Here is a 24,801-nt window from a genome sequence, read left to right as displayed (position 1 = left end):
CTTTGTCTTTTTGTTTAGTGCGGTTTCTTGCAGCAGGCTTCATTATGGCACCTCAGCCGCAGCGCTCTCCTCTGAGAACCTGTCAGGTTATTCATAGCCGTGGCTCAGGTTGGGGTCTAGGACGTCTCTTCTGCATTTTTACTGCAGCCTGCCAGCCCCCGGGGCACCAACACAACCTAATTCACTCTGGAAAAATGTCTCTTCTTGTCTGTCTCTATGCAGTGGGCATGGTAGATTTTGAGCTATTTTAAACACATCTGTCACATTGCAGCATGTTAGTATAAACATTGTGATTGGACTAATGGCCTAGTTAGATAAGGATTTTAAAACAAATATCAGATCCATACTAAGCTCTTCTTTTTGAGAAGGTTTTAACCAGGATCTCAGTATTGACTGACCCTTCTCTAAATGACAGATCAATGCTAACTGAGGGATAGATCACGGCCTGTACAAATGGCTCTGGCTACATCTTTATGAGCCCTGATGACCAGGGGGTCTGTTGTTGTCAATGCTGCCATTTTACAGTGAAACTTTTGTTGTACTGTATTTTGCTAGGATGTGTAGTTCTCTCATGTCATTTGGCTCACTTTCAGTAGCATTTCATATTGAGTATCATCACTCTGAGGTTAGTATGTTCCCTGCAAGCAGCAGACATTTAGTTGCATATCCAGCTGGAATTTGAATCTAAATAAACCCATTGACCTTTTTTACATCTGTGATGCAGACACTGTACACTGAATTTGGATTATATAAAGTAATGAATGGCAGTTGATTTCGACAAGCAGTCATTGCCTTAAATTGATGATCAGATCCAGCACCAAGTATATCCCTCTCATTAGCGAGATTAACATGCCATCACAGGAATAATTGCTCTTTGCTGAAAAAAAGTCCAGCTAAATGGATGACTGACTGCAACTCGTCACACATATTAGAACCTAAATTACCTTTGACAGGCTCAGTGGCAACCTACTGTAATTGAAAAATTATACAACCCTGATTATAACTACTTAGAAGTCATAAACAACATTTTGCAGTCCAGATATTTGGGGCATCCTGAGTGCCATTAAAACATGAAACTGAGTTGATATTGATTGTTAATAGTGGCCTAACCTCCCTGACTTTTAGACTAAAATAAATAAATGAAAACCATTAAGCTGAGTTTTTGGCTGGCCCTGTGCCACTGATCAATGCCATGTAACATCCAAAAAGGAGATTTTCAAAATCAAAGCTGTCGCTATAGCAACGCCCCTGCCAGATTCCACCAATCAATGGAGTCTGTGGGGTTGTGAGATGCGCCAGGGAAAGGCCAGCGTCCTACATAAAGAGTGCGGGACAGGGAGCCGGGCGGCACACTCGGGGCAACACACTTTTCTGCACTCACACGACAAAGGCACAGCAGCAAGAAGAAAAGTCAGGAGAAGAGTGGCACAGGGTAAGGAAGACTAGGGGAAAGGAAAAAGAGAGTAACTGAGAAGATATGGTGCGCTCCTGTGAACAAGGGATCCCTGCCTGGGTCGCTGTGGGCACCCTGCTCTTCTTAATCCACTCTGTCACAGTCAGAGGAGGTAAGATAAGAAATAGCATGAGTACTTCCAATTGTTTGCTTTTACAGAGTTATATCAACTTCACATCCTTTTTTTAGTGCCTTACAGTTTAAGAGAAGCTGTTTTGTTCTATTTCAGTTCAGCTTCCCCCATATTGCCAGTGGGTAGTAGGGCACGGCATGAATAGTGGCTTGTGCTCAGCCTCAGGGCAGGGGTTGAGTATTATTTATCTAGTCTACTTATTTTGTCCTCAGCTCTGTCTGCCGGGTGCAGAGAAAGAAAGACAAGCCCATTTGCTGCCTGGCTTTGTGCCGGCTCAGTAAAACGGTACAGTATAAGCTCCGAGGTGATGCTTCGCTTGCCTCCTGAAGAAGATCAGACTTTACCGATGTTGACCAAAGCTATTGAAGGCCACATTTCTGTGCTGTCAGATACGTTTTCATTTGAGATTCCTCATGGGCACAGACTCATTTAATCTTATATTTGGGAACTGTGTATTTTTATGTTCAGCTTCAGTGAAAAGGACACTGAAACAGCCTTTATACATAACTTGTTTGTCCTTTTTTAATTTTTCTCTCAGATATTTGAAAAATCTGAAATAAAAAAACTGCTTCCCTATGTGTGATTAATGAATTGTTCCAATTGGATGTGGTGTGCCATAATCATTTATAGAAACACCCCCCCTCACCATGCTCAGCTGGCTCATGGTGCTGGCTGCATAATTGGAAGAAGGTTACTTTGAAGTATAGTGGTGCTTGATTGTGGTAGAGATATGGGAGCCCTTCCAGGTAGCCAATGTGCTCCCCCTGTGGCTTATTAAACCCCCAGTTGCAGGCCGACTGACGGCTGTGGCAGAATGGAAACAGCAGCTTGTCACTCTCAGTCTTTTCATGTGTGATTCTCCAGTAGGGGCTTCTTGTACTTGCGCATACTGTAAGAGGGCCCATAGAAGCAGCAATCTGCAATGGCACTGCAAACTCGGGATTATTTTCTGAGCACTTATAGTGTCGGATGTTTTCTGACTCAGTCACTCAGCTTGTTCTCATCAATTGAAACCAGAAAAATAGATGGACGTGCAAATCTGTCTTTTCCCAGATACATATTTTCAGTTGTGGTTTTGTCGATGTGTTACGGAGTGCTTGGTGTCTCAAATCTGATTTAAGCTGTTGATCATGAACTCGGCTGTGAATTCTTGAAATGCAAAGTCAGGCTGATGCAAATTACATTTAACAAAATCAGAAATAATGCAGGCGCTAATGATTGAAAAAATCTTGTAATTTCAGAAAATGTGTTTATTATTATTATTATTACATTATTACATTGCATTTAGCTGACGCTTTTATCCAAAGCGACTTACAATAAGTGCGTTCGACCAGGAAGATACAACCTTGAAGAAAACAGAATCATATAAGTACATCAGGTTTCATAGAGCCAAACATTTCAAGTGCTACTCAACTGGCTTGAGATAAGCCAGTCCTTTATTAGTATATAAGTGCTTTGTTAGTAATTCTATCGCTCAAAGTGGAGTCGAAAGAGATGAGTTTTCAGTCTTCGCCGGAAGATGTGCAAGCTATCTGCTGTTTATATTCTTTTTAATGCTAATACATCAGATTTCCTCTGGCTTTGAATATTCATGGTTGTTTTCCTGTTAAGTGCTGCTAGTCCATCACCTTGCACTTTATTTCCACAGCTGCCCTGAAGCAGGAGGTACCATTGGACAGTGGGGCCACGGTGCTGAATCACTCCATGAGTATGGTGCAGCGAATGGAGAGCCTGCTGGCCCTAGGGAACAGCAGTGATGTCACTCTCCGGGTGAAGACCATCAACACGGACGAGGTGAAGGTGATCCAGGCCCACAGCCTGGTTCTCACGCTGCAGAGTGAGGTGTTTGAGGAACTGCTGCTTAGTCGCAACAACAGCTATTTGCTTTTGAGAGAAACGCCTGATTGTGCAGCTGTCTTTGACAAGTTTATCAGGTGAGGGTGAGGTGTAATCATTTGTTCAGATTTAATTAGGTTTAATTTGGTTAAACTTATTAAAACCATTATATAATCTGGGCAGCTACTTGTAGATGTTTTTGATCTTCACTCACCATTTTATCTCTCCGTTGGAGAAGTGAGATACTCCATCTTGTGAAATATTCTAAAATTACACCTGCTGTTTGAGGCTCACGGTTGAAAGCGGAAAGTGTGGGTTTATTCAGTGACTCAGATGTGAGAAGGGAAACAAAGATGTATTCCTTATTGAAAGATATACTTTTTTTAGTCTTTCAAAAATATCTGTTGATGACTATTGCAGCTTTGTTTTTCTCTTCTAGGTATCTGTACTGCGGTGACATCTCAGTGCGGCTAGATCAGGCTGTTTCTCTGCATAAGCTGGCCAGCAAGTATCGAGTGTGGGGCCTTCAACAGGGTCTAACTCAGTTTATGACCCAACATCTGTCTAGTGATTCACCCACAGGCCATGTGATTGGCTGGTACAACTATGCATTACAAATGGGGGACATGGTCCTGCGGGACAGCTGCCTGCAGTATCTGTCCTGGAACCTGTCCTCTGTGTTTCAGAGCGCAGAATGGAGCTCCATCAGTGAAGACCTGCTCTTTTCCTTGCTCCAGCGCTCTGACCTCATTCTGCAGAGTGAGCTGGAGCTCTACGAGGCCCTGGAGGCCTGGATCAGCCAGAACCAGCCTGTCAGTTCAACAGTGGAAAGTGCCCTAAAGGCTGTTCGATACGGCATGATCCCCCCTCATCACCTATTCCGTCTTCAAAAGCAATCCCCCCTCATGCAGAAGCATTACGAGTCTATCCGAGATCTACTCTACTTAGCTTTCCAATTTCACTCCGCCTCACCTATCCAACTGGCAAAGTTCTTCGATGTTAACTGCAGTATTTTCACACCCCGTAACTACCTGTCCACATCCTGGGGTTCCCCTTGGGTTATCAATAATCCCACCCGTGATGACCGCAGTTTCAGCTTCCAGACCCAGCTCGGGCCCAGCGGCCATGACTCCAGTAAGCGAGTGACCTGGAACGCCCTCTTCTCCCCTCGCTGGCTCCCACTCAGTGCCAGGTCAACCTACACTGAGCTGGGTGCCATGCAGCCTACACGCACAGATGGTGGTCGACCTCGCATTATTGTAACACCAGCCACTTCCAGCCCAGACTTTGCTGGTGTGAGTTTCCAAAAGACGGTGATCGTGATGGCAAGACAACAAGGAAAAATTGTGGTTCGCCACGTCTACAACTTCCACCAGAGCACTGAGGAGGCTGGGGATTTCTTGGTGGATGCTGACCTGCAGCGCCGTGCATCAGAGTACCTGATTGATAGCTCCCTCTATCTGCACATTGTAATAAAACCTCTCTACCATACCCTCCTTGTTGCCAGGAAATAAAAGCAGTGATGTGTGTGGCCTTACCATACGTAGCCACCATTCACCCACACAATCACATGCACATATTCCAAAGTGAACTCATATCACAGCACATGTTTATGCATCAGGTCTGTGACATCTATATTTGTTAAGAAGGTTTTTTTTTGTAACATACAAAACTATTACAGCTTAACTATCAAAATAACAATAGTGGTTTTCAGTATTTCATGCATACTAAGAAAAAAACATTTCATGTACTGTATTTTGTTCAAAAGTATTGTAGTCCAGCAGTTGTTTCCCTTGAATTACTTGGATCCACGTGATGGTTAATGTTTTTTCATAGGTACTAGAGATGTTTTGCTTTAAAATAAGATGTATTGCTTTTATTTTTTCTCATTCGACTTCTCAGCAACCAAATATAGATTTTAGTTAAATACTAATACTTTCCATACCAACATGTGTTGATTAAACTTAAATCCCTTTATTGGTGTTCCTTTACTGTAGTTGACTAATGCAAGACAGTGAGTTCTTTAGTATTCTATTGTTTTTTTATTACCTATTGATACATAATGCATTTTGTCTTGCTTTTAATAAACTGCACCAGTATTTGATGTTCATCCTCCAACAAATAAAATAAAAACAATTTAAAATGAGTATTTCTGTGTCGAGTGGTTTGCCCTTCAAATATAAAATCTACGAGATCGTAGTTAGTGACATATTTGTTGGTAAATGACTGGTATTATTGGAGAATAATCTCGCTTTATTTACAGAGAAAGTGCTCACACAATACAAACTACTTATCCCATGATGCTTAGTACGAAACAGGAAATACGTCATTACGTCGTTGGAACCTTCAGCTGTCAGACTTTGGCCACCCTAAAAGTGTAGGTTTTGTTAGCAAACTAACTCGAACTGTTCAACCCGCACAGACTTTATTCAAAGTTGTGCATCCATCTGCGGATTGATCTTTGAACGCGCCAGCTGGTGATTGTAGCACTAAGATTGCACGAAGACGAACTGTTTAGTTTTAATCGCTGCTAGTTTTTGCACAAGCCAGCGATCCTGAGCGGGTGTAAGGCTAGATGCAGGGAGGGAGGGAGTAAAAAAAGGCAAAAGTCTTTGTGCTTCCCTTCCCCCTCATCAAAGCAAAGGGGAAATGTCTCTGTCTAAAGGAGGTAAGTGGTGTTTTTCCACTCTTTTTTTTAAAAGTAACTGTGCATATACTATATTAAGACGTGTCGTTTGCGTGGAAGTAATTTAGCTAGCTATGTTTCAGAAATGTAACCTTGCCAGGTGGAAAGCTGCATGTATGAGGGGAGAAAAATAAGCTAGCCAGCATGTCTTTCCTGCTTTCTATCATTATGCGAAGTCTCTGGACACACTGCTGTCTGAAGGTATTCATCGTAGACTTACTGATATTGTGCTAACTTATAGTTTGTACTATTAATATTTGAGCTAAATGCTTCACTCGCGTCCTCGTTTAAGTTCCCGTGTTGTGATAAGCTAACACCGTTTTCACGACAATACTTTTGCCAAACTGTAAATCAGAACCAACCTGCCCCTCAGCTGGGAATCACCGCGCTGCCGGGATTAGTTTATCCCCTACGATAAAGTGGGACCACAGGTGTTAATATTTTCCGACCTCCTGACTCATGACTGCTCGTTTGGGGTGAAGTTATTTTTGCTTTGGCAAGTGTGTTGGCGCACAAATATTTTTAGCACTGCGACCAACTAAATGCATTTTTTTTCCGTCGGTGGAAATTGTTGTTTTATTTTTAAAACAGGCGGCGAAGCTAAGAAACCATGGCGCTATCACACACTTCCGCCAGTCAGTCATTGAGTCCGTGTAATCTGCGTACACTGTTTAATAAAACACACACCTTGGAAAAATCAAGGTCCTTCCTCTGACACACACACACACACACACACACACACACACACACACACACACACACACACGCATTATGATGATGTCAATTTACATTTCAAGTTCACCGCTTGTGCTGTTACACAATCATACTAGCGTTACCATGGTCGGGAGTACACACTGTTTTCAGAGGGCTGTGTAGATTGGTGCTTCTGCTCAGGCAATCACAGCCTTTGGCCTACCATGGCATGTTTTGACTTGCAGCACCAATACCTTGTGCAGCCTCTCTTTGTTGACAGTTCACTGGCTGCAAGCAGATTCTCTATAGCTGCTACACTGGTTCTGTGCTGTAATTACTGTGTGCACTGATAGGTCTTTGTGAAAGTGTTTTTTGTTCTCTCTCCCTCTGGCCACTACATGATTGTGCCTTCCGTGGTCAAGGAAGGAGCGGGCCTGAGTGCATTGAAGGGCTTTCCATGGTATTGCTGAGGCTTGTTTGGAGATTGGGTTCCCCCTAACGGCACTGATAGGGTGGTGTGGAAGATTATATGGGCATGAGTCATCCTTTTTCTGTATATGGACCCACTCTGAGGCGGGAGCTTCCTGATGGTGACTAGTCACACAGCTATTGACATTTTGATCTCATGCACGATCCTGGAATTCTTGTTCACATTACGCACTGCACCGTGGATAGTTTCCACTGAACATCTTTTGGTTTTCTAAGAACTGCTGCATTTCCTGTCGAAGCGCACCAAGCCACTGCTTCTCTCACAAGTAGATGATACTGATAACTCCAACACAGCATCAGTAGAACAAGATGGACACAATGATCAATACTTGCAATTAAAACACAGTAGCTTAAGAAAATGTTTCCTTTGTAAAGACAAATGCAGGTTGTGGAGATGTTAAAATGCGACTTGGCTTCATTGCACACATTGATATTAACATTATTGTTCATTGTATACAACCAACTATGCCGTGAATAAAGAGCAATCTCTGGGAAATGGCATTTGTTAACGTGATATACTCTTGACTGCAGCTGAGGCTCTGTGTCCTGTCAAGCTTAGTGCGAGGGCCAGTTGCAGCAGAAAGCTTTCTGAAGCTGGCCTCGGTCGGCCCTGTTGGGGAAAGCGAGCAGCGGGAAGCAAGCAGGCCAAGTGAAGTGACATCATATTTCCCAAAAGGTCCTGACAGTTGTTGTGTTTTAGGCGGATGTGTCCAGTCTGGCTGTGAGTCATATTCCAGCAAACACTTGCATCTTGCCTTCCTGAATGGAGTTTTGAGTATTTCAAATCCATTAATATTTCACAGTAAATAAGCCTTGCAGTAACTATGACTTCATTGAAACAAAACACTGCATAGAGTGAAAGATAGTTTGGCAGATATCTCAAATAGCTTAAAAACTGTTTTTGTACTTCCCTGCGATGTTCGCATGCTAACACATTTTGCTCCATGAACAAAAGACTTTCTTACTTGTCAGGTCATCAGAAATCTTTGAGTGCTCGTGCTTTATCCCACGCAGAGGAAACGCAAAATCTATTTTTGACTGAGCATGTGTGAGTAAATCACACTTCAATCTCTCCCTACCACATGAGACTGCCACAGTCTGTCCAGACACTGGAGGCCTATTTTAGGGCTGCAGCACAAAATGGACCTGTCTGATGTTTCAGTGGTTGACCATAAAATCTAAAATCTTTGTTAAACTTCACTTCCCTTCCAGCTTAATCTAGCAAGGAGGGGTTTACCCAACTTACTTCCTCCACACTGGAGTATTGTGACTCACTCGATGGCAAACACAACCCAACAGAATGAATAAGAGCTGTTGCATTTCTTCTAAAGTGAAGGTGCTTTTGCATGAAACCAGTTTCTCTGAACTGGAGTAGAATAATTGCACAGCCTGTCCTGAGCATGCAGCAGTACCACAACAGGAAATAAACAGCCAGGACTGAAATGTTTCTCATCATATCCCTGTGGGTGGGAACATTTAAGCACACGGAGGTAAAGGTCAAGAAAAGGGTTCTATTTTGCCTGTTGACCTTCACAACAAGAGCTCACATGCTGAACTCAAGTGTCCGTGTCAAGAAAAGTGGAGTTGTTTTTGCTTTGTTGCTACTCGTAGGCCCGGTAGCTGTGTCATTCTGGCAGGGACTTGCAGCCTCTTGTGGGAAGTCCCAGAGGCTTCCGGTAAATTGTGTTTATGAATGGACTGCTGTTACTGATTCAACACAGAAAAGGTCCAGGAAGTGCAGTTTACCGCACTATAATCAAGAAATTTAAAACTAAACTATAGAAAAAAAACATTGATGGGCGGTTTGATAAGAATTATAGTATCAGTACAAATAAAAACAATCTTCCCCTGCACCTGCCTTTTTTTCCCATTTGAGTCATCATACCAATGTCCATTTGAGTCATCATACCAACCTCAGCTTTGAGTAATCTCCTGATAACCGATCACCTGCTGCAGGTTATGGCAAATGAGGCAACTTTATTGAAACCTTGAAAAACCTATTACTACTAGAATAAAATTCCCCATCAACACATGGATGGTGTGAAAACAAGTTCATTGTGCACTTAATAGCCTAAATTAAAATCTAAAGCAAGCCTCCTCTCCACACTCAGGCACAAGTGGTGTGACCATTTGCCTTAGTCCTTTACAAAACTCAGCTAATTATACTACTCTGTTGCTCCTAAATATCGATCCCTGTATGACTATCGCGACGCTGAGATCGTAATGGTTTTCTAATTTCTTGTCTCCAAGGGAAGAAGAAGAACCCTGGGCTGAAGCTGGCCAAAGAAGTGTTTGCACAGCCCCCCCCAGCAGCGGCAGCGTAAGGCTTCTCTTTACAATGGGTTAGAGCAAGATCATTGAAATGGCTTCAGCCTGGTATTGACTTATTGCATCTAATAGATACTTTGGGTAAACATCTTTCACTGTTGCTATGTGCATATGTACCGTTCAGTTTATTTATACTGTTTTATACATTTGTTGTATTCTATTTAATTTGTATTCAATGTGCAATGCTCGCCTACATGCAAAAACAGAAATGACGTCCAGAAATGCAGACATTTAACACTGACTTCAATTACTTATTGCTTCAACTTGATCTCATCATTTATAAATAAACATTTATCTTACAGTGTGAATATTCATTACTGAGCATTATGACATGTTCTTCCTGTCTTAACCTTGCTCTCTCCCTGCAGGCCCCCTCGAGATCTTGACTCGAAAGCTTGCGTCACAATTGGAGACCAGGTAAGATTGGCTATGGTTTCCCTGACACATGCCTTTCTCTCCTGAACACGTACATTAATACAACTTCTGCCTCTTTCCTCTAGAACTTTGTGGTGAAGGCAGATGACTTGGAGCAGATTGGAGAGCTGGGCAGGGGGGCGTACGGCGTGGTCGACAAGATGAAACATGTGCCCAGCGGTGTTATCATGGCTGTCAAGGTGGGCTGGAGGGGGAGGGGGAGGGGGGGGGCTTCTCGGGTTACCTGATCTGTTAACGCACCGTGCTTTTTAAAATAGTACCATGACTCATAGATGTATTCAACATATGAGCTCAACTTGTAAACATTTGGATGAGATCTATCCGATTATTATTATTATTATTCATGTGTAATGTTTGCGTCCCCAGAGGATTCGTGCCACCGTCAACACGCTGGAGCAGAAGAGGCTTCTGATGGACTTGGACATTTCTATGAGGACAGTGGACTGCTTCCACACCGTCACATTCTACGGTGCCCTCTTCAGAGAGGTGTGTGTGTGTGTGTGTGTGTGTGTGTGTGTGTGTGTGTGTGTGTGTGTGTGTGTGTGTGTGTGTGTGTGTGTGTGTGTGTGTGTGTGTGTGTGTGTGTGTGTGTGTGTGTGTGTGTGTGTGTGTGTGTGTGTGTGTGTGTGTGTGTGTGTGTGTGTGTGTGTGTGTGTGTGTGTGTGTGTGTGTGTGTGTGTGTGTGTGTGTGTGTGTGTGTGTGTGTGTGTGTGTGTGTGTGTGTGTGTGTGTGTGTGTGTGTGTGTGTGTGTGTGTGTGTGTGTGTGTGTGTGTGTGTGTGTGTGTGTGTGTGTGTCATCCTGTTTTAAATTGTTGGGTTTCTTTCAGGGGGATGTCTGGATCTGCATGGAGCTCATGGACACGTCTCTGGATAAGTTCTATAAGAAAGTTATCGAGAAAGGCAAAGACTTCCCAGAGGACATCCTGGGCAAGATCACAGTAGCAGTACGTCCTGTCCCATATGTTTCACTATTAGTGTCACCAGTGATGGAGTTGTTACTCAAAAAAAGTAATATATTACTCATTACTTTAAATAAAAGTAATATATTACTTTACCTCGTTAGTCTTTACATTACTTTTGCTTGGTTACCCGGCAACAGCCTATAGCCAAAACTTAAAACGTAGGCCTACATGTGCACACATATAACAATTACTATTGCAATGAGGAAGACATAACACAAATTTAATAACGGTGAAAATTCTAGTTTTTGCTGCTTGTTTGGAGTCGGCACACACTCGACATCATCACTCTGGGTGTGGGGGTCTTTAGCTACTAGCTTCGTGTTAGCATGTTGCCTCTGCAGGTGCTTGGAGAGGTTTCATGTTGTTGTGTTTGCAGCAGTGCACCTTACCATCACATTCCTGTCCTTTCTTCTGACACATTTAAAATAATGGGCATACCTCCACCCCTCAAGTTATAGCTGTTGATGTCTCTGTCTCTGCAGCTCAGCCCCTGTGACAGCTGCATGTGGACAAGTCGCGCAAATGTTACGAAAATATAAACCTGCGGCGGAAATCCCTCTAGTGACTTGAAATATTTAAAGTGGTTAAAAAGTTAGACCTATGTTATCTACCCCTGGAACTAGCTAAACTAGTTCTAAATGTTTGTTATTTACTGTCGTGGCATTCACTGGATCAGCGAGCTGCATGAGACACAGACGGGCTGTCAGGAGAGGGAGAGGAAAAGAGAGGCTCCGTTTATTAAACCCGCCGTGTTATTATCCAAAGTTACTGTAAACTTCTGAATAATGTAGCAACTACTAGTCTGTCAAAGGGAGAATCTAGTCATTTGTTCGCGCAATGTTAGTAGCCTAACTGTAGTGTGATTACTGAATTTATAACAGTAACACGTGACATTACTCCGTTATATATTATTAAATATAATATTATTACACCCAACTCACATGCTTTACATTATTACAGGATCGGTCCCAACATGTTGACTTTTTGTCGAGAGCAAGTTATGTGTCCTTTTCAGTTACTTAGATATGTGGTGCTTTATAAAATACAAGTGACTCCTGGGGGAAAAAAACTATTTAAAAGTTTCTAAAACATAAATATTGTATCATGTATGTGCACGTAAAACACTCTTAACTGAGAAATCATCTTCATCTACATTTCTGGATCTTTAATAATTTCTCCTTTTCTTTAATGTTCTCTCTCGACAGGTTGTCAAGGCATTAGATCATCTGCACAGTAACCTGTCAGTGATACACAGAGGTAATTCAATTGTCAGTGTATACAGTCTTTAGCTTTCCGTCAATGTTTCTCATTGTTGCTATGCTATGTTCTCCGTCATCATTTTCCCAACATGTCTTTTCCCAGATGTGAAGCCCTCCAATGTTCTGATCAACACTCAGGGCCAAGTGAAAATGTGTGACTTCGGCATCAGTGGCCACCTGGTCGACTCGGTGGCCAAAACAATGGACGCAGGCTGCAAGCCCTACATGGCGGTAATTACGGATTGTTGCATTTTTTTTTTTTTAATCAACTGGAGAATTGCTTTTTTTTAAATGTCTGAAAAAACTGATATTAACAGTCCAGGAGGATATTATTCAGTCCTCTGTTTTCCACTTCGCTTCAACATCTCAACTGTATGAATGAATCTTATTTGCATGCCTTTTTTCATTCTTGACGCGGTTTAATTCTTAATAGCTTTCATCTGTAAATATTAATTATAATTCTGTTTTCCTGTTTATATATTTTAAGTAAATGCAACAAAAAAAGCTTTCCTTAAAGATGCAGTATAACCATTTATATTTTTTGTTCAAATTGTTCTCGTATAATATTGGTACTTAATCTGTTGTTAATGATCTCTTTCAGCCTGAGCGGATCAACCCCGACCTCAACCAGAAAGGCTACAGTGTCAAGTCAGACATATGGAGTCTTGGTATCACCATGGTGAGTAGAGTTTGGTTTGAATATGTGAAACTTGATGCCATTTGTGATGCATTTTAGGCAAAATAATCCATGTTTTTTTATTCACTTTAAACAGAGGTGGGAGAAGTTCTCAGATCGTGTACTTCTAGTAAAAATAGAAGTACCAGAGTGTAGGAGTACTCTTGTTACAAGTAAAAGTCCTGCATTCAAAATGTTACTCAAGTAAAAGTACAAAAGTATTGGCATCAAAATATACTTGGAGTACCAAAAGTAAAAGTACTCTTTGGGCAAATTGGTCCATTTCTGAATAATATATATATTATATGTTTTGATTATAATGATTGATGCATTAAAGTGTTATCAAAGCTGTTAAAGGTGCAGCTAGTTTGAATGACTTTGTATACTGCAGGGTGGCTTGTGAATGTTACTCCAGGTTTAAATAACGTTCTTTTTAGGCGTTGATTATATTTCACATTTATTATAAAAAATATGTAAGTAACTAAAGCTACGAAATAAATGTAGTGGAATAAAAGTACACGATTTACGTCTGAATTGTAGTGGGGTAGAAGTACAAAGAAGCGTACAATTTGAAATACTCTATAAAAAAAATATTTAAAAAATGCTACGTGATTATTTCATACATCGCTTACACGACTACAAAAAACAAAATTATTATTCTACCTTGGTTGAATGTATTATTTCATTACTCTATACTCCAATATAATATACAAGTTATTGTACGAAATGCATCAGTGTGTTACTTAGGATAAAAACACCTGTTTCCAAGCAGTAAAGTTTGAACTGTTATTTATTCTGCCTTCTGTGAATTAGTCTGTGATGTTTGTTTTTTAAATTCATAATAAAGCTCAAGCAGTACAACACCATGTTGGTTTGCATTCCCGAGCAAAGTATATTTTGTCAGCGTGATCATTTCTATTTGATGATTAAAACAATAAAGAAATGTCAAAGAGATCCCTCAGGTAAATCCTATTTCCAGCAGCACTAATGCTGAGTCATGATGACTGTTGAGAATACACAATTCAAACCTATTGTCGAACTTCTTTTCAGATTTTTTGAAATCAATGAATTTGCTGTTGATAGTCCGTATCACAAGCAGATTGATCAAATCTACTGCAGTCATGTAGTTTAGCTCTATCGTGTCCAATCCTTTGTAAACCACCCTTTCTCTGTCTCACAGATTGAACTGGCCATATTGAAATTCCCCTACGACTCATGGGGAACCCCGTTCCAGCAGCTCAAACAGGTGGTGGACGAGCCGTCCCCACAGCTGCCTGCCGACCGTTTCTCCCCAGAGATGGTGGACTTCATCTCCCAGTGGTGAGTCTCGCACCTCCATGTCAGATGTGGAGACCTTCCTTATTTCATGCTCCTCTTTCACCTCGCTGTGTGTGGCGCAGAGGCCCAGCAGGGGTCAGTGTTTGCTTTGTGTTTACTGAAAGAGGTGGCCCCAGCACAGTATCTGTACAGTTCTTATCACTTGACTGTTTTTAGATGTGGTTTTTATAAAGTTGTTTATAAATGTATATGATATTGTTTTCAGTTTTTTCTCACTTTAGCATGTTTCTCTTTGTTTTTACAGCTTAAGAAAGAAGCCAAATGAGAGACCAGCGTATACAGAATTAATGGTAAGTAGTTTTAAAATTACTTTTCTTCTTACCGTCAAACGACAACAAAAATGTGTAATGGTTCCACTTTCAAAGTCCCTCTCTCATCAGTCTGCTCTGGTTCTTGCATTTGTCCACAAGAAGCCAGAATTAGCTAGTTAACCCACAATGATGTGTTCATTTCAAAAGTGAATAACATCATTAGATCATTTGTTCTCATTTAAGATTAAGTGTTGTCTTTCTTCTTTTGTTGCAGCAACATCCATTTCTCACCCTGCATGACTCCAAAGACACAGACGTGGCCAGTTTTGTCAAGGTCATCCTCAAAGACTGAGGGCCCCCTCCAGGCCCCGGCCCATCAGGCTAGGCGGGACCTGTTAGCAACCAAACCATTGTCCTACCTTTTTTCTTTTTCTTCTTTTAAAAAAAAAAAAACTCACTGGAATGACTCTCACACACAACAGGCGGGCGACCCAAAGACTGACAGCAGCCCAGCAGCACTGGAGAGAGAGAGAGAGATAGAGAGAGAGAGAGAGAGAGTGGTGGTAATAATATGAACTCATACAGTTAAATCCAACTGGAGAGGTTTAATTCGCTCCTCCAAGCTTCCTGTGTGTGCAATTATTCAACTTGTCAAATAGGAACTGAACCAGATTTAATTTTTTTTGCCCCACTCCCCATTTTTATCTCTCTCTTCAGAACGGACAGAGCCAGCCATCATTTCTTTGTGACACATATTGTATGAATATTTTGAATTTCATCTGCAAAAAACCAACAGTTAATGTTTATGTTGTTGTGTATTGAAAGCTATATTTGCATATGCGTTTGTATGTTTCTCATTATACAGACTTTTGATACTGTATATCACCGACAAGTGTGAATTTTACCGGACTAGGGCCTTATCATATCGCATCAGCTGAACCGTACGACCGGGGTCTGTCCTGATTGGTCAGTGCAGGGGCTGCTGTCACTGCAGCGCCATGCTCCTGAGCTGAGACAAACATGTAAGAAATGTCAACAGTCACATTCTGGACGGGAGGCATTTCATATCATTTCTAGATCTATTACAACGTGATCTAACCCCCCCCCCCCCCCCCCCCCTCCGTACTCGTCTTTTTTTTGGGTATTAACGAATCGCCTTCACTGCTGCGATCGTTTCTACCTGAAAGTATTCAGGGGTTGCCTAACCAAGCTCACAGCTTTATCTCTTTCTCTGTGCCATTTTGTAAATCGTTCTCATGAATTACTGCATTAACTGTGTTTTTCCTCTTTGTTCTGGTCTTGCGTTTAGATTTGATTTCAGCAGCATTTAAACGCATCCCTTTGCCTACTGTTCTTAATTCTGGAGTCGGCATAGTCTTTTCATATGAGGCACTTACGTTTTCTTTTTTGAGAGATATTATTATGCATTACACAGACAGTATGTTAGGGGAATAATTTATGTGTTGAAGATGTAAATACTATTTCCTTTTTTAATGTAACATTGCACTGTCCTTACCTGGCAGTGCAGATGAGGAGTGGTTGGTAGTAGTCAGTTTTAATGCACACACACACACACACACACACACACATTTGTACTCGGCCAGCTGACTATTATACACCGATTTTGGACTGATGTGCTGTCAGGCTATACCGCTCAGGTTTCCTCCTTCATGCGGAGATGATCCCATTTTCTTTTTCCCCAGGTCGTACTCCAGAGCCTCTTTTCAGTCCAAGGTGGGCAGCCATTTTCTGATTTTGTCTGACCATACTATGCAGAGCTTCTTCACCTCGGATTCACTGCAAGAGGCCCTTGTCATGTGACAGTTTCCCCACTTCAAGTGTTCAGAGAACTGTGATGGTGATGATGGCGGTGAAAGTGATGATGATGATGATGATGACGGTCATGGCTAGCACTCATTGCCTCTGGTTTACACTGTTGTGCAACCTTTATCAAAAGTCAGTGAGCTAGGTGTATTTATGATTGTGAATAATAAGGGAAAGCTAGCAACACCACAAAGAAGCTGCTATTTTATTTCTTTTTTTCCCCATTTTGTTTTTCTTTTTAGTCTGCCTTCTTTGGATGGCCATTCCCTTGGTGTGTAAAAGTTGTGTTTTTACGCTGGTCACAATGAGAATGGAACACTTGCTCTACCTCTTCCTCCTTCACTCTATTTGCCACCTTGTCATTGGGTGGGACTGACAAACTTGAACTATATGGAAAGACAAAAAATAAAGGCTTTATTGTTCAGTATGTTCGTTTTGAAGCTTTCCTTTCATGATTGATGCTTGTTTAGCAATGACAGAAGTAGTTCACTTGGCAAATGCAGATATCACAACCCTGTCAACATTTAGAGAATGAGGCTGGCAAACATTTCTATATCTTTATTTTTGTCATGAAAATACCAAAAGTAACTATATATTGTATATGAGAAATGTACAATCCTAACCAAGTCTTATAAATGCAGTGTTTTGACATCTGATAAGTCTAACTCATTTAGCTATTTTTTAAAGTGAACATATTGAATTGTATGTAATAATTTCTCTACAACCTGCTCCCACTGACTATCCCCATTGCTTTGGTAAAATACAGGATGGTTTTTGCACTTCGTAATATTCTAAATTCACAAATCACTGCTGTTTTAGTTACTTGTGTCAATAACTTTACAGTTCACAGCTGAAGGTTTATGTTGTAACACTCAGAACTTGTTTAAAATCTGGCTGGGCAAAGCTCTTTTGTTATCCAAACAAGAATAGCGCTAACTAATTCAACCTTTTTGCGATTCTTGTAGCTGTCAAAACATTTGAAGAGAAAATTGCTTCCTGCAATGAAGCACATTTTAATTGTATTAAACAAAAAAGCAAAGCTAAAATCTCACTTTCATCCTCAGTTAAAATGTTGTCTCAAATTTTATAGGTGTTTTGCAGCAAGTCTCTTTTCAAAGTCAACTTTAATTTCAATTAGTCTGTGCGTTTGTACAGACAGAGATCGTAATAACGTTTCCAACAATCCCTAATTCAAATATGTATAATATATATGTATATACATACATATATACAATCAACAGACACATTTGCACACATTATAAAACACGACACTCAATATATAGAAAATAACAGTCACTTCAATATCTTAGGGAATGTACATAGTGCAAGATTGTCCAGAGCATGCGTTTTACGGTTGACCCACTTAATTCCTACTTCCCTGTCACTAACAGCTCCACTTAAGGCTCTCGTTCCTTTAATCAACAACAGAGACACTGGAGCTGACTGATCCAGCTGATAAAAGGCGGCCAAGCAGTCTCAAACTGACTTTCCTACTCGCACAGCGGTCTGCAAGAACATGTTTTTCATCCTCTAACATGCATGTGTGAAAAATGTATTGTGCAATAAAAGTGTGATTCAAGCTACTAAGGTGGAAAAGTTACATGTAGATTCATAACACATGTCTGGTAAATAACCCCTCATGCTCAACTCCATTTTCCAAACAAAAAATTACCTTGCTTTTATATAATATTTTGCCTGTTAAACAGTTTCCATCTGCGTAGACATCCTTATGTAAGCACAGAGAAGTGAACACATATTTTTATTGCATGTCGTGATTCTTCAGGATGTGTGATGAATAGAAAGAAGACTCTTATTTTGATGGCTCTTTCTGAGTGCTTTTCTGCTGTGAATGTTAACAACAGGGGTTAACAAAAGCTCATTACTCCGCTCTGAGTGTTTGTCAAAGACCGATGACTTCATGCCAGGATGAGAAAACTCAATGCCATGTAGACTGCAGGCAGTGGGTCCAGTGTTTTGTGCAGCAGAACGAAAGACTCTTTTTAGGAAAGGAGGCCTTCGATGATAACGACTTGCATAATGCCGCTCAAAAGATTGGCGTGTGAGTCGAAAAAGTAGGCAGTTGAATTACTGTCCCGGCTCAATTCAATGTGGACTGTGATGCAGAAGTGAATCAAACCTCTCTAAACTGCAAATGTTAGCAACTTGGCAGCGTAGCAGTGAAATGGTTGGGTAATTGTGCCTTATTTTGTACATTACAAAGAATGGTCAAAATGCAAGAAATTACTCAATCAACTCAAGTAACGTACTTATCAGTGGTACTCAAACATAAGGACCTTTCATTTTACTTGATTTATTCCAAATTATAACATACCTTGCACAACAGGAGATACGTCTTTATTCATTAGCTTACAAAATTAGTCTTGCAGCCCAGCAGTACAATGCTACTTACACGTTAATGCTTTAAATGAAATAATATACAATTAACTAAAATACACAGTGGATTTATGTATTCCATATCTTTAACAGCCAAAATGTGAAATCCCATTGGACCCCAATTATTCCAAGCTTGCAACACCAGCATGACAGCAGCCTGCTTTTAAGGTGCATATTAGAAATTTATATGATACTGTCGCAAGTTTGATTTGAACCTTCTCCTTTGATTTAAGGGAAGGGTGAAGCAAGCCAGGGCTGTTTCGTCTTTTCCGCTCAGGCTTGACTGTATTCTTTTTTCTCAGGAAGGTCTGATCTAGCAAGAGAGCCTACGTGATTACATTTGTGCTTATTTTTTCTCTGTTAAGTTTGGGAACTCCGTTAGTTGTTACCCCGAGGGACCCACACACTGACAGATGAGTGCCAGACAAGACATAGTAAATATGTGCACTCCATTTTGGAATTGTTTCCTTAGTGTTTTGCCAAATCTCACGATCTCCTGACCTGCTTACGTCCTGGAGATGGAAATGAAGGGGAAGCTTTTGCAGCTCATTAGGGTGCCACACAATGTTTCAGACAATCATCCCGCTGATTAATACAATGTCTCAATTTTAATAATTGTGTGCTTTTTAAATGAGAATGTTGTGGGGCAACTCGTACTAGAAGTAGTAGCCTATGTGTACATCGTCCCTCATCAACCGTCCATGATTGTGAATCTCTTTCCCCTCTCTCTTTCTGTTACTTGCCAAGGAAAACATGACCCTCACCATGCCCTTAGATGGCAGACTTACAAGCAGCAGATAGCAACATATAAGTTGCTCTTCTTCAGGGTGGGCTGTGTTGGAATGTTAGAATGGGGTCCCTTTTTCTGAACAGGGTAAAAGAGCATTTATGGAACCCGATCTTATTAGGACCTCGGCTGACACTGCACAACATTATGCAACATGCTTAACTATAGATGGGCTTCCTATTGCTCTGTCATTCTTGGTGTGGGAGTGGCAGTGGAATTGACTTGGAGTTGTCTCATTACAGCTGTCTGTTTACTCAAACTGCGTCCCAAGTAAATATACATAACATAGACTGTATATACACAAACATGCATATTTGTCAGGATATTTTATCCAAGCAGACATCCTTTCATTAATTCTGCAAATGGAGAAAATAAAATAATAATTGAATTGTGCCGTAGTGTGTAATTGTATTTCGACAGATCCAGCTAATCAACAATGTTACAAAGTTTATATTAAAAAAGGCTTTTAACTTTTCCAATTGCAACATAACTAATGCGTACACATTGATGCATCACCTATTGTAATCCAGGGATAGTATTCTGACATTGGTCAATCCAACAAATTGATTATAATGATGCTTGTACTTATGTACTTATGTAAGACTTTGAAAGCAGAACGTTTACTTGTAACAAAGTAACTTTTTTGCTACTTTTAAGAAATTATCATAAAAAATAATAAACAAATAAAATATCTACTTCCAGTTTGTTTTTTACTGCAAGATGTTTAGGAAGTAAGTTTTTTTATTTCGGATCAATTGGATGAAATTCTACATATTTCATTTAGAAAATATGTCTGGAATTGATAGATATTGAGATCGGATCAATATGACAAAGGAGGTAATTTAAGTGCTTCTTGAAGGGCAGCTGCTTAACATAATGAACAGGTTGGATTATCATGTTTTAATACACGGTTGGTGCTATAAATGCTGATGCTAGTGTAACTTAAAGTGTACTTCAGCAATGTTGGGCGTAAACTTCCTTCCTTCTATCCAAAGCCTTCGGGGCAGTGCTGTGCTCTCTGGATTCAAAGGGTTGGATGACAAAGCAGTAGTCCATGAATACATCTGTTGCAGAAAAGGAAATGTCTCAGAGCAACTTATACAGAATGAGGTAATTACATAATAACAATTTAGTGATATCTTGGGGAATAAAAAGTGGCCTGGGAATGTGTTGATTTTTTTTAGACTTCTTAACCCAGTTGGCAACGCGTGGTACAGTTATGATACAGCTCCTACTTGGCATAAATTACAAAAGCAGTCAAAGCTGGATTTCATTTGATGGAAGCACGAAAGGACATTCCTTAATCTTGGTATCTTGAGAGTGTGCTTTAAATTGATATCCCCAAACTTCAGAGTAGTCTGAACTCAGTGGAAATACAGCACTCTTATTACACCCTTACAATCCAGCACAGCAGTTTAACTAATCCCTCTGTGTATGCTAGCTCTTTCCACATGAGTTGAAGGTGATACCTGAACAGATTTGAGAGCTTGGATTAAAAAAACAATTTGTAGTTTTAACCCACGAGGCATCAATCACAATTCACCATGCAAAGCCTGAGAGGAGATCTGAAAGCCCCTCGGGGTGTTTAGTATAAGCAGGCTGATGACGCACTTGTCTGTCTGCATGTGCATGACTGTAAATAAAGGTGAATATTTCTGATCAGTATTCTGTATAAAAATTCACAGATGCAACTGCTGAATGGGTAGATTTCAACAACAATCTTTCAAGCTATATTTATTGCGCCAGATAAGGCTTCAAACTGGAATCCTATGATACAAAACGCATGTGTGTGGGTGGTAGAAGGATGATTGTGTCCTGTCTTTGTCGGTGAGTGAGAGGCAGTGTGGCAGTGTTCTGCACTACTTAGCAAATAAAAGCCTCCTGACTTTATGTTCAGTTAGGTGATCAAATGAGGACCCCTGAAAGGAAATAAATAGCTAATACAGTATGAAATATTAATAGAGACCATGTATATATATACATCAATAATAAGATTGTTGCTATGAAGGATTATATTCAGGGGATACTGGAGGCTGAACAAGGAGGTGTTGTTTACTGCATGATTTGGAAAAGTTGGGACTATTTTAAAACTTGGGAAAGCCAAAGAAGGTGAAATGTAATATCATTGCCAGAGAAGAAGTGCAGTGGGCCGATGTCAACAAGTGGAACAGCTGCAGCAAGGAAAGGCACTCTCTCCTGTCAAACCACAGCTGAAAGCCGAGCCTTCACTTTCCAAATCTGTTCAAATATCATCATTGATGAGAATCTTCTTGGACAAGTCAGTTTGTTTATCCTCACAGGAATTCGATTGAAGTCTATTTTATGCCGCATGGTTCAGGTTTTAGCCAGATCTAAAGAAGAACAAAATGTAAACATGTTTACACCACATTTCCCATTTGCCTGATTACATAAATGTACCGTGTTTGCATTGATGACCTCCATCATTAGTGACAAGCATCTATTGATCCATCCGTTTTGTTGTGGGTAAATGAGCCGCTGCACACCACTAGACTACTATTTAAAGTAGGCCTTCTATAATATTGCCAACACAAATGAATGCACCAGTTCTTTTGCTAGCCTGCAGCATTGTACAGAGACAACTTTTTAAACTTTTGAACCATCATAGTTGTGTGGCTCATGAGACGGCAATGTTAGTTTGTCGGTCACTTTAGCTCAGACTAATTATTGGATGGATTGCATGTGGTTGCCCACTTGCCTACACACATTCAATCCAATGACCCTGACCTGACTTGGTCTAGTGCCATCTCAGGCTAGATTTTCAATGAACTCGATACTTCGGTTTAAGCCCTAATAGGCCAAGTCCACACTGCATTGTAACAAACATGATACATTAAGATGAGGAGCATAGTAAAAAAATATATAGACCTTCCTGCTAAACAGCAACATGCATTGTCAGCTGTCTCAACTACACTTTTCTTGGGCTAGCAAATAGAGGCTGAGCATGGTCATTTGCTAAACTAACATGATAAGATGAAACACAATACATTTGCGTGACATGCGAGCTACACCACAAGCTAGTTTAAGTAGAGAACTGTGGTTTAGGTTTCAAAATACACTTTTTACAGTGAAATTGAATGTCAAAAGCATCTTCAGAACAGTGAGTTTCACGATAACGCCGTCTGGTGATGAGGATAACCATATGTCTACTTACCTGTGTGACAAGATGCCTTGTCCCCCCTATATGTGGAATATACCTTCCTATAATCTGACACAGTGACTTATTTCAACAAAGAGTGTTTTGGACTCAGACTCTTAAAATTTGAGTAAAAATTGATACTTGCTGACTTGTGCAGTTGGCCGACTTGTCTGTATTCAGCAACTGAAAAACGTTCTAAAGTGCTATAACAAAGCAAAAACATTAAACTACTAGTGCAGAGGCCAAAATAAAAAGGTGATCTGATTTCTGGAAATGGGTTTCAGAAACACATTAGGCCTTGTCATTCAGCATACTGTAATGGATCTGCCATAACTTCCCATTTAGGAGAGATCCTGCTCCAGGACAGATTGAAGTCAATGTAAACAGTATTTCTTCAGCCTCCTGTTACTGTTGACACTGGAGTGAGGTCATCAAATTTGTGTGTTTTTCTTTGTTGCCAGCTTCTGCCTTCTGATAGTAGGGAGTTTAAGCTTTAGCAGAGGAGTGGATAAGCACAGAGCAGTGCCCCTCTGACCCGGGCTGTTTTCCTGAAGGAGAGCTGATGCGTTCAGAGCTCAGCTGGTCTAATGGAAACATGGTCGTCCCTAGTGAGAGAGAGTGTAGAGAGATGCTTCTCATCAAGGCTGCGTCTCTGCAAGTCTGTGCCTGTTTACGCGCAACAACCCAGACGGAAAAAGCTTCTGACTGATGGGGCTCCATTTTATATATAAACCTCTCCCAGCTTTCTGAATGGGATGAAGCCTTATCTGATCATGGAGCTATTACTTTGTTCCTCTGAGGATTCTGTCTTTTTTTACAGCTGCTCTTACAATACCTTTGCATCATACTGTAGCGTGACATGTTGAAATTGCGCAGTCATGTCAACCAGTGATTACATTTTTCTAAATGGCGATGTATAAGTAATGGCCAGAATTGTTTTTCACAGAAGTTAAACAATGAACATACATTTCAAACAGAATCTGATAAGGTAACAGTTTGGATGTTATGTCAAAGATGTGATATTGTGTTCTGTTTTTTAGTTTTTTTAGATTAAATACATTTGGAAGAAACTTTAAAATTACCATCATTTTGGTGTTGTCCTCCCCCTATCAGTAGACTAATTTGCTGTAAGTACAGTGTAAGCAACTTCAGGAGACAAACCTTCTGTTAACAGTTAGCACTTAGTTTGGGTGTCTTTTCCTAGAACTAACTGCCCTTTGGCTGGATTAGCAAACTTTCACTTGCCGTCTGTACACAGGTTAGGGGCCCCGGTCCGCTGGGATTCCACTGGGACTGGGTTTTGTACTTACTGAATTTAAAAGGACCAGGTAAAGAAAACTGCACTAGAGGAACCAAAAGTATATTAAGAGTGTGCCTAAGCATGTTTGAAGCTGACTATAAAGTGTCCCAGTAATAAAGGCAAATATCGTAGGTATGTAAGAATCTTTAGGATTAAGTTCCATCCTGGAAAAGTCTTTACAATCCTATGACTTGCAGGAATCAAGCCAACAAGCAGGTAATCTTCCTGAGGTCTTACAGGATCTACGCGAAGTGATTAGAACTTGCCCCAATTCAATGTTTCTTTGGTTTTTTATAAGCGATAGATTGTCCCATCACGAATGGGATCATGTATTGTTCCAGAAATAGACTTGGCAAAGCATTTTACTTTTTTGCCAGATTATTTTTTAAATCTGCGAATGTCTAAAGGACATAAATAATCCTGCCTTCCCTAAAAGGGATTGTGTTTTATGCTGCGCCTCCTTTTCAAAGTAATCGTTCAAATTGGCAAAGAAGCACAGAGCATCACAAGCACACAGGATTTCCACCCAAACTCAGGTCTGACACTTGGGTTTTTCATCATCAACAGCTTGACTTTTAATTGGCAGGTCACTGTGTGGCTTGTCTTCGGTTGTGAGTAATGAAAGAAGTCAAGAGTTCAGAATACAACATTGATTACCTGAGCCCACAGGTGTAACACTGAGCCCTCAATGTGGCAGGAGTATGTCCTTAGGTGGCACACCGCTCTTCTCCCATTACCTGTTCCTCTCAGTGTACATGGAAAACTTGCTATGTTTTCAATACTCTATAGAGATGGCTTC

At 40.7% G+C, this 24,801-nt stretch overlaps 2 protein-coding genes across 2 annotated transcripts; both read left to right on the top strand.

The window, feature by feature from the left end:
* The first annotated feature begins 1,336 nt into the window (after positions 1-1,336).
* Positions 1,337-5,569, top strand: btbd17b (BTB (POZ) domain containing 17b). The gene is made up of 3 exons (XM_079645660.1): positions 1,337-1,565; positions 3,235-3,520; positions 3,862-5,569. The coding sequence occupies exons 1-3, from the start codon at positions 1,478-1,480 to the stop codon at positions 4,934-4,936; spliced, it is 1,449 nt and encodes a 482-aa protein (XP_079501786.1). The 5' UTR covers positions 1,337-1,477; the 3' UTR covers positions 4,937-5,569.
* Positions 5,570-5,752: 183 nt separating this feature from the next.
* Positions 5,753-16,791, top strand: LOC307014172 (dual specificity mitogen-activated protein kinase kinase 6-like). Its single transcript, XM_079641955.1, is given in 13 exon segments — positions 5,753-6,015; positions 6,018-6,090; positions 9,541-9,610; positions 9,987-10,035; positions 10,119-10,232; positions 10,420-10,539; positions 10,882-10,998; positions 12,222-12,273; positions 12,379-12,506; positions 12,877-12,954; positions 14,132-14,271; positions 14,534-14,579; positions 14,815-16,791. Coding segments are annotated over 13 exon segments (1,083 nt in total). The 5' UTR covers positions 5,753-5,997; the 3' UTR covers positions 14,893-16,791.
* The last annotated feature ends 8,010 nt before the right edge of the window (positions 16,792-24,801 follow it).

The sequence above is a fragment of the Notothenia rossii genome (genome assembly GCF_949606895.1).
Source record: "Notothenia rossii genome assembly, chromosome: 8".
Taxonomy (NCBI): Eukaryota; Metazoa; Chordata; class Actinopteri; order Perciformes; family Nototheniidae; genus Notothenia; species Notothenia rossii.
Note: the sequence above shows the minus strand (reverse complement) of the source record. Positions and strands in the feature narration are given on the sequence as shown.

Excerpts from the sequence above, each read along its gene's own strand:
- btbd17b (XM_079645660.1), top strand. The coding sequence starts at position 1,478 with ATGGTGCGCTCCTGTGAACAAGGGATCCCTGCCTGGGTCGCTGTGGGC. Across the intron at positions 1,566-3,234 it reads CTCTGTCACAGTCAGAGGAG|CTGCCCTGAAGCAGGAGGTA; the intron begins GTAAGATAAGAA and ends TTATTTCCACAG. Across the intron at positions 3,521-3,861 it reads GTCTTTGACAAGTTTATCAG|GTATCTGTACTGCGGTGACA; the intron begins GTGAGGGTGAGG and ends TTTCTCTTCTAG.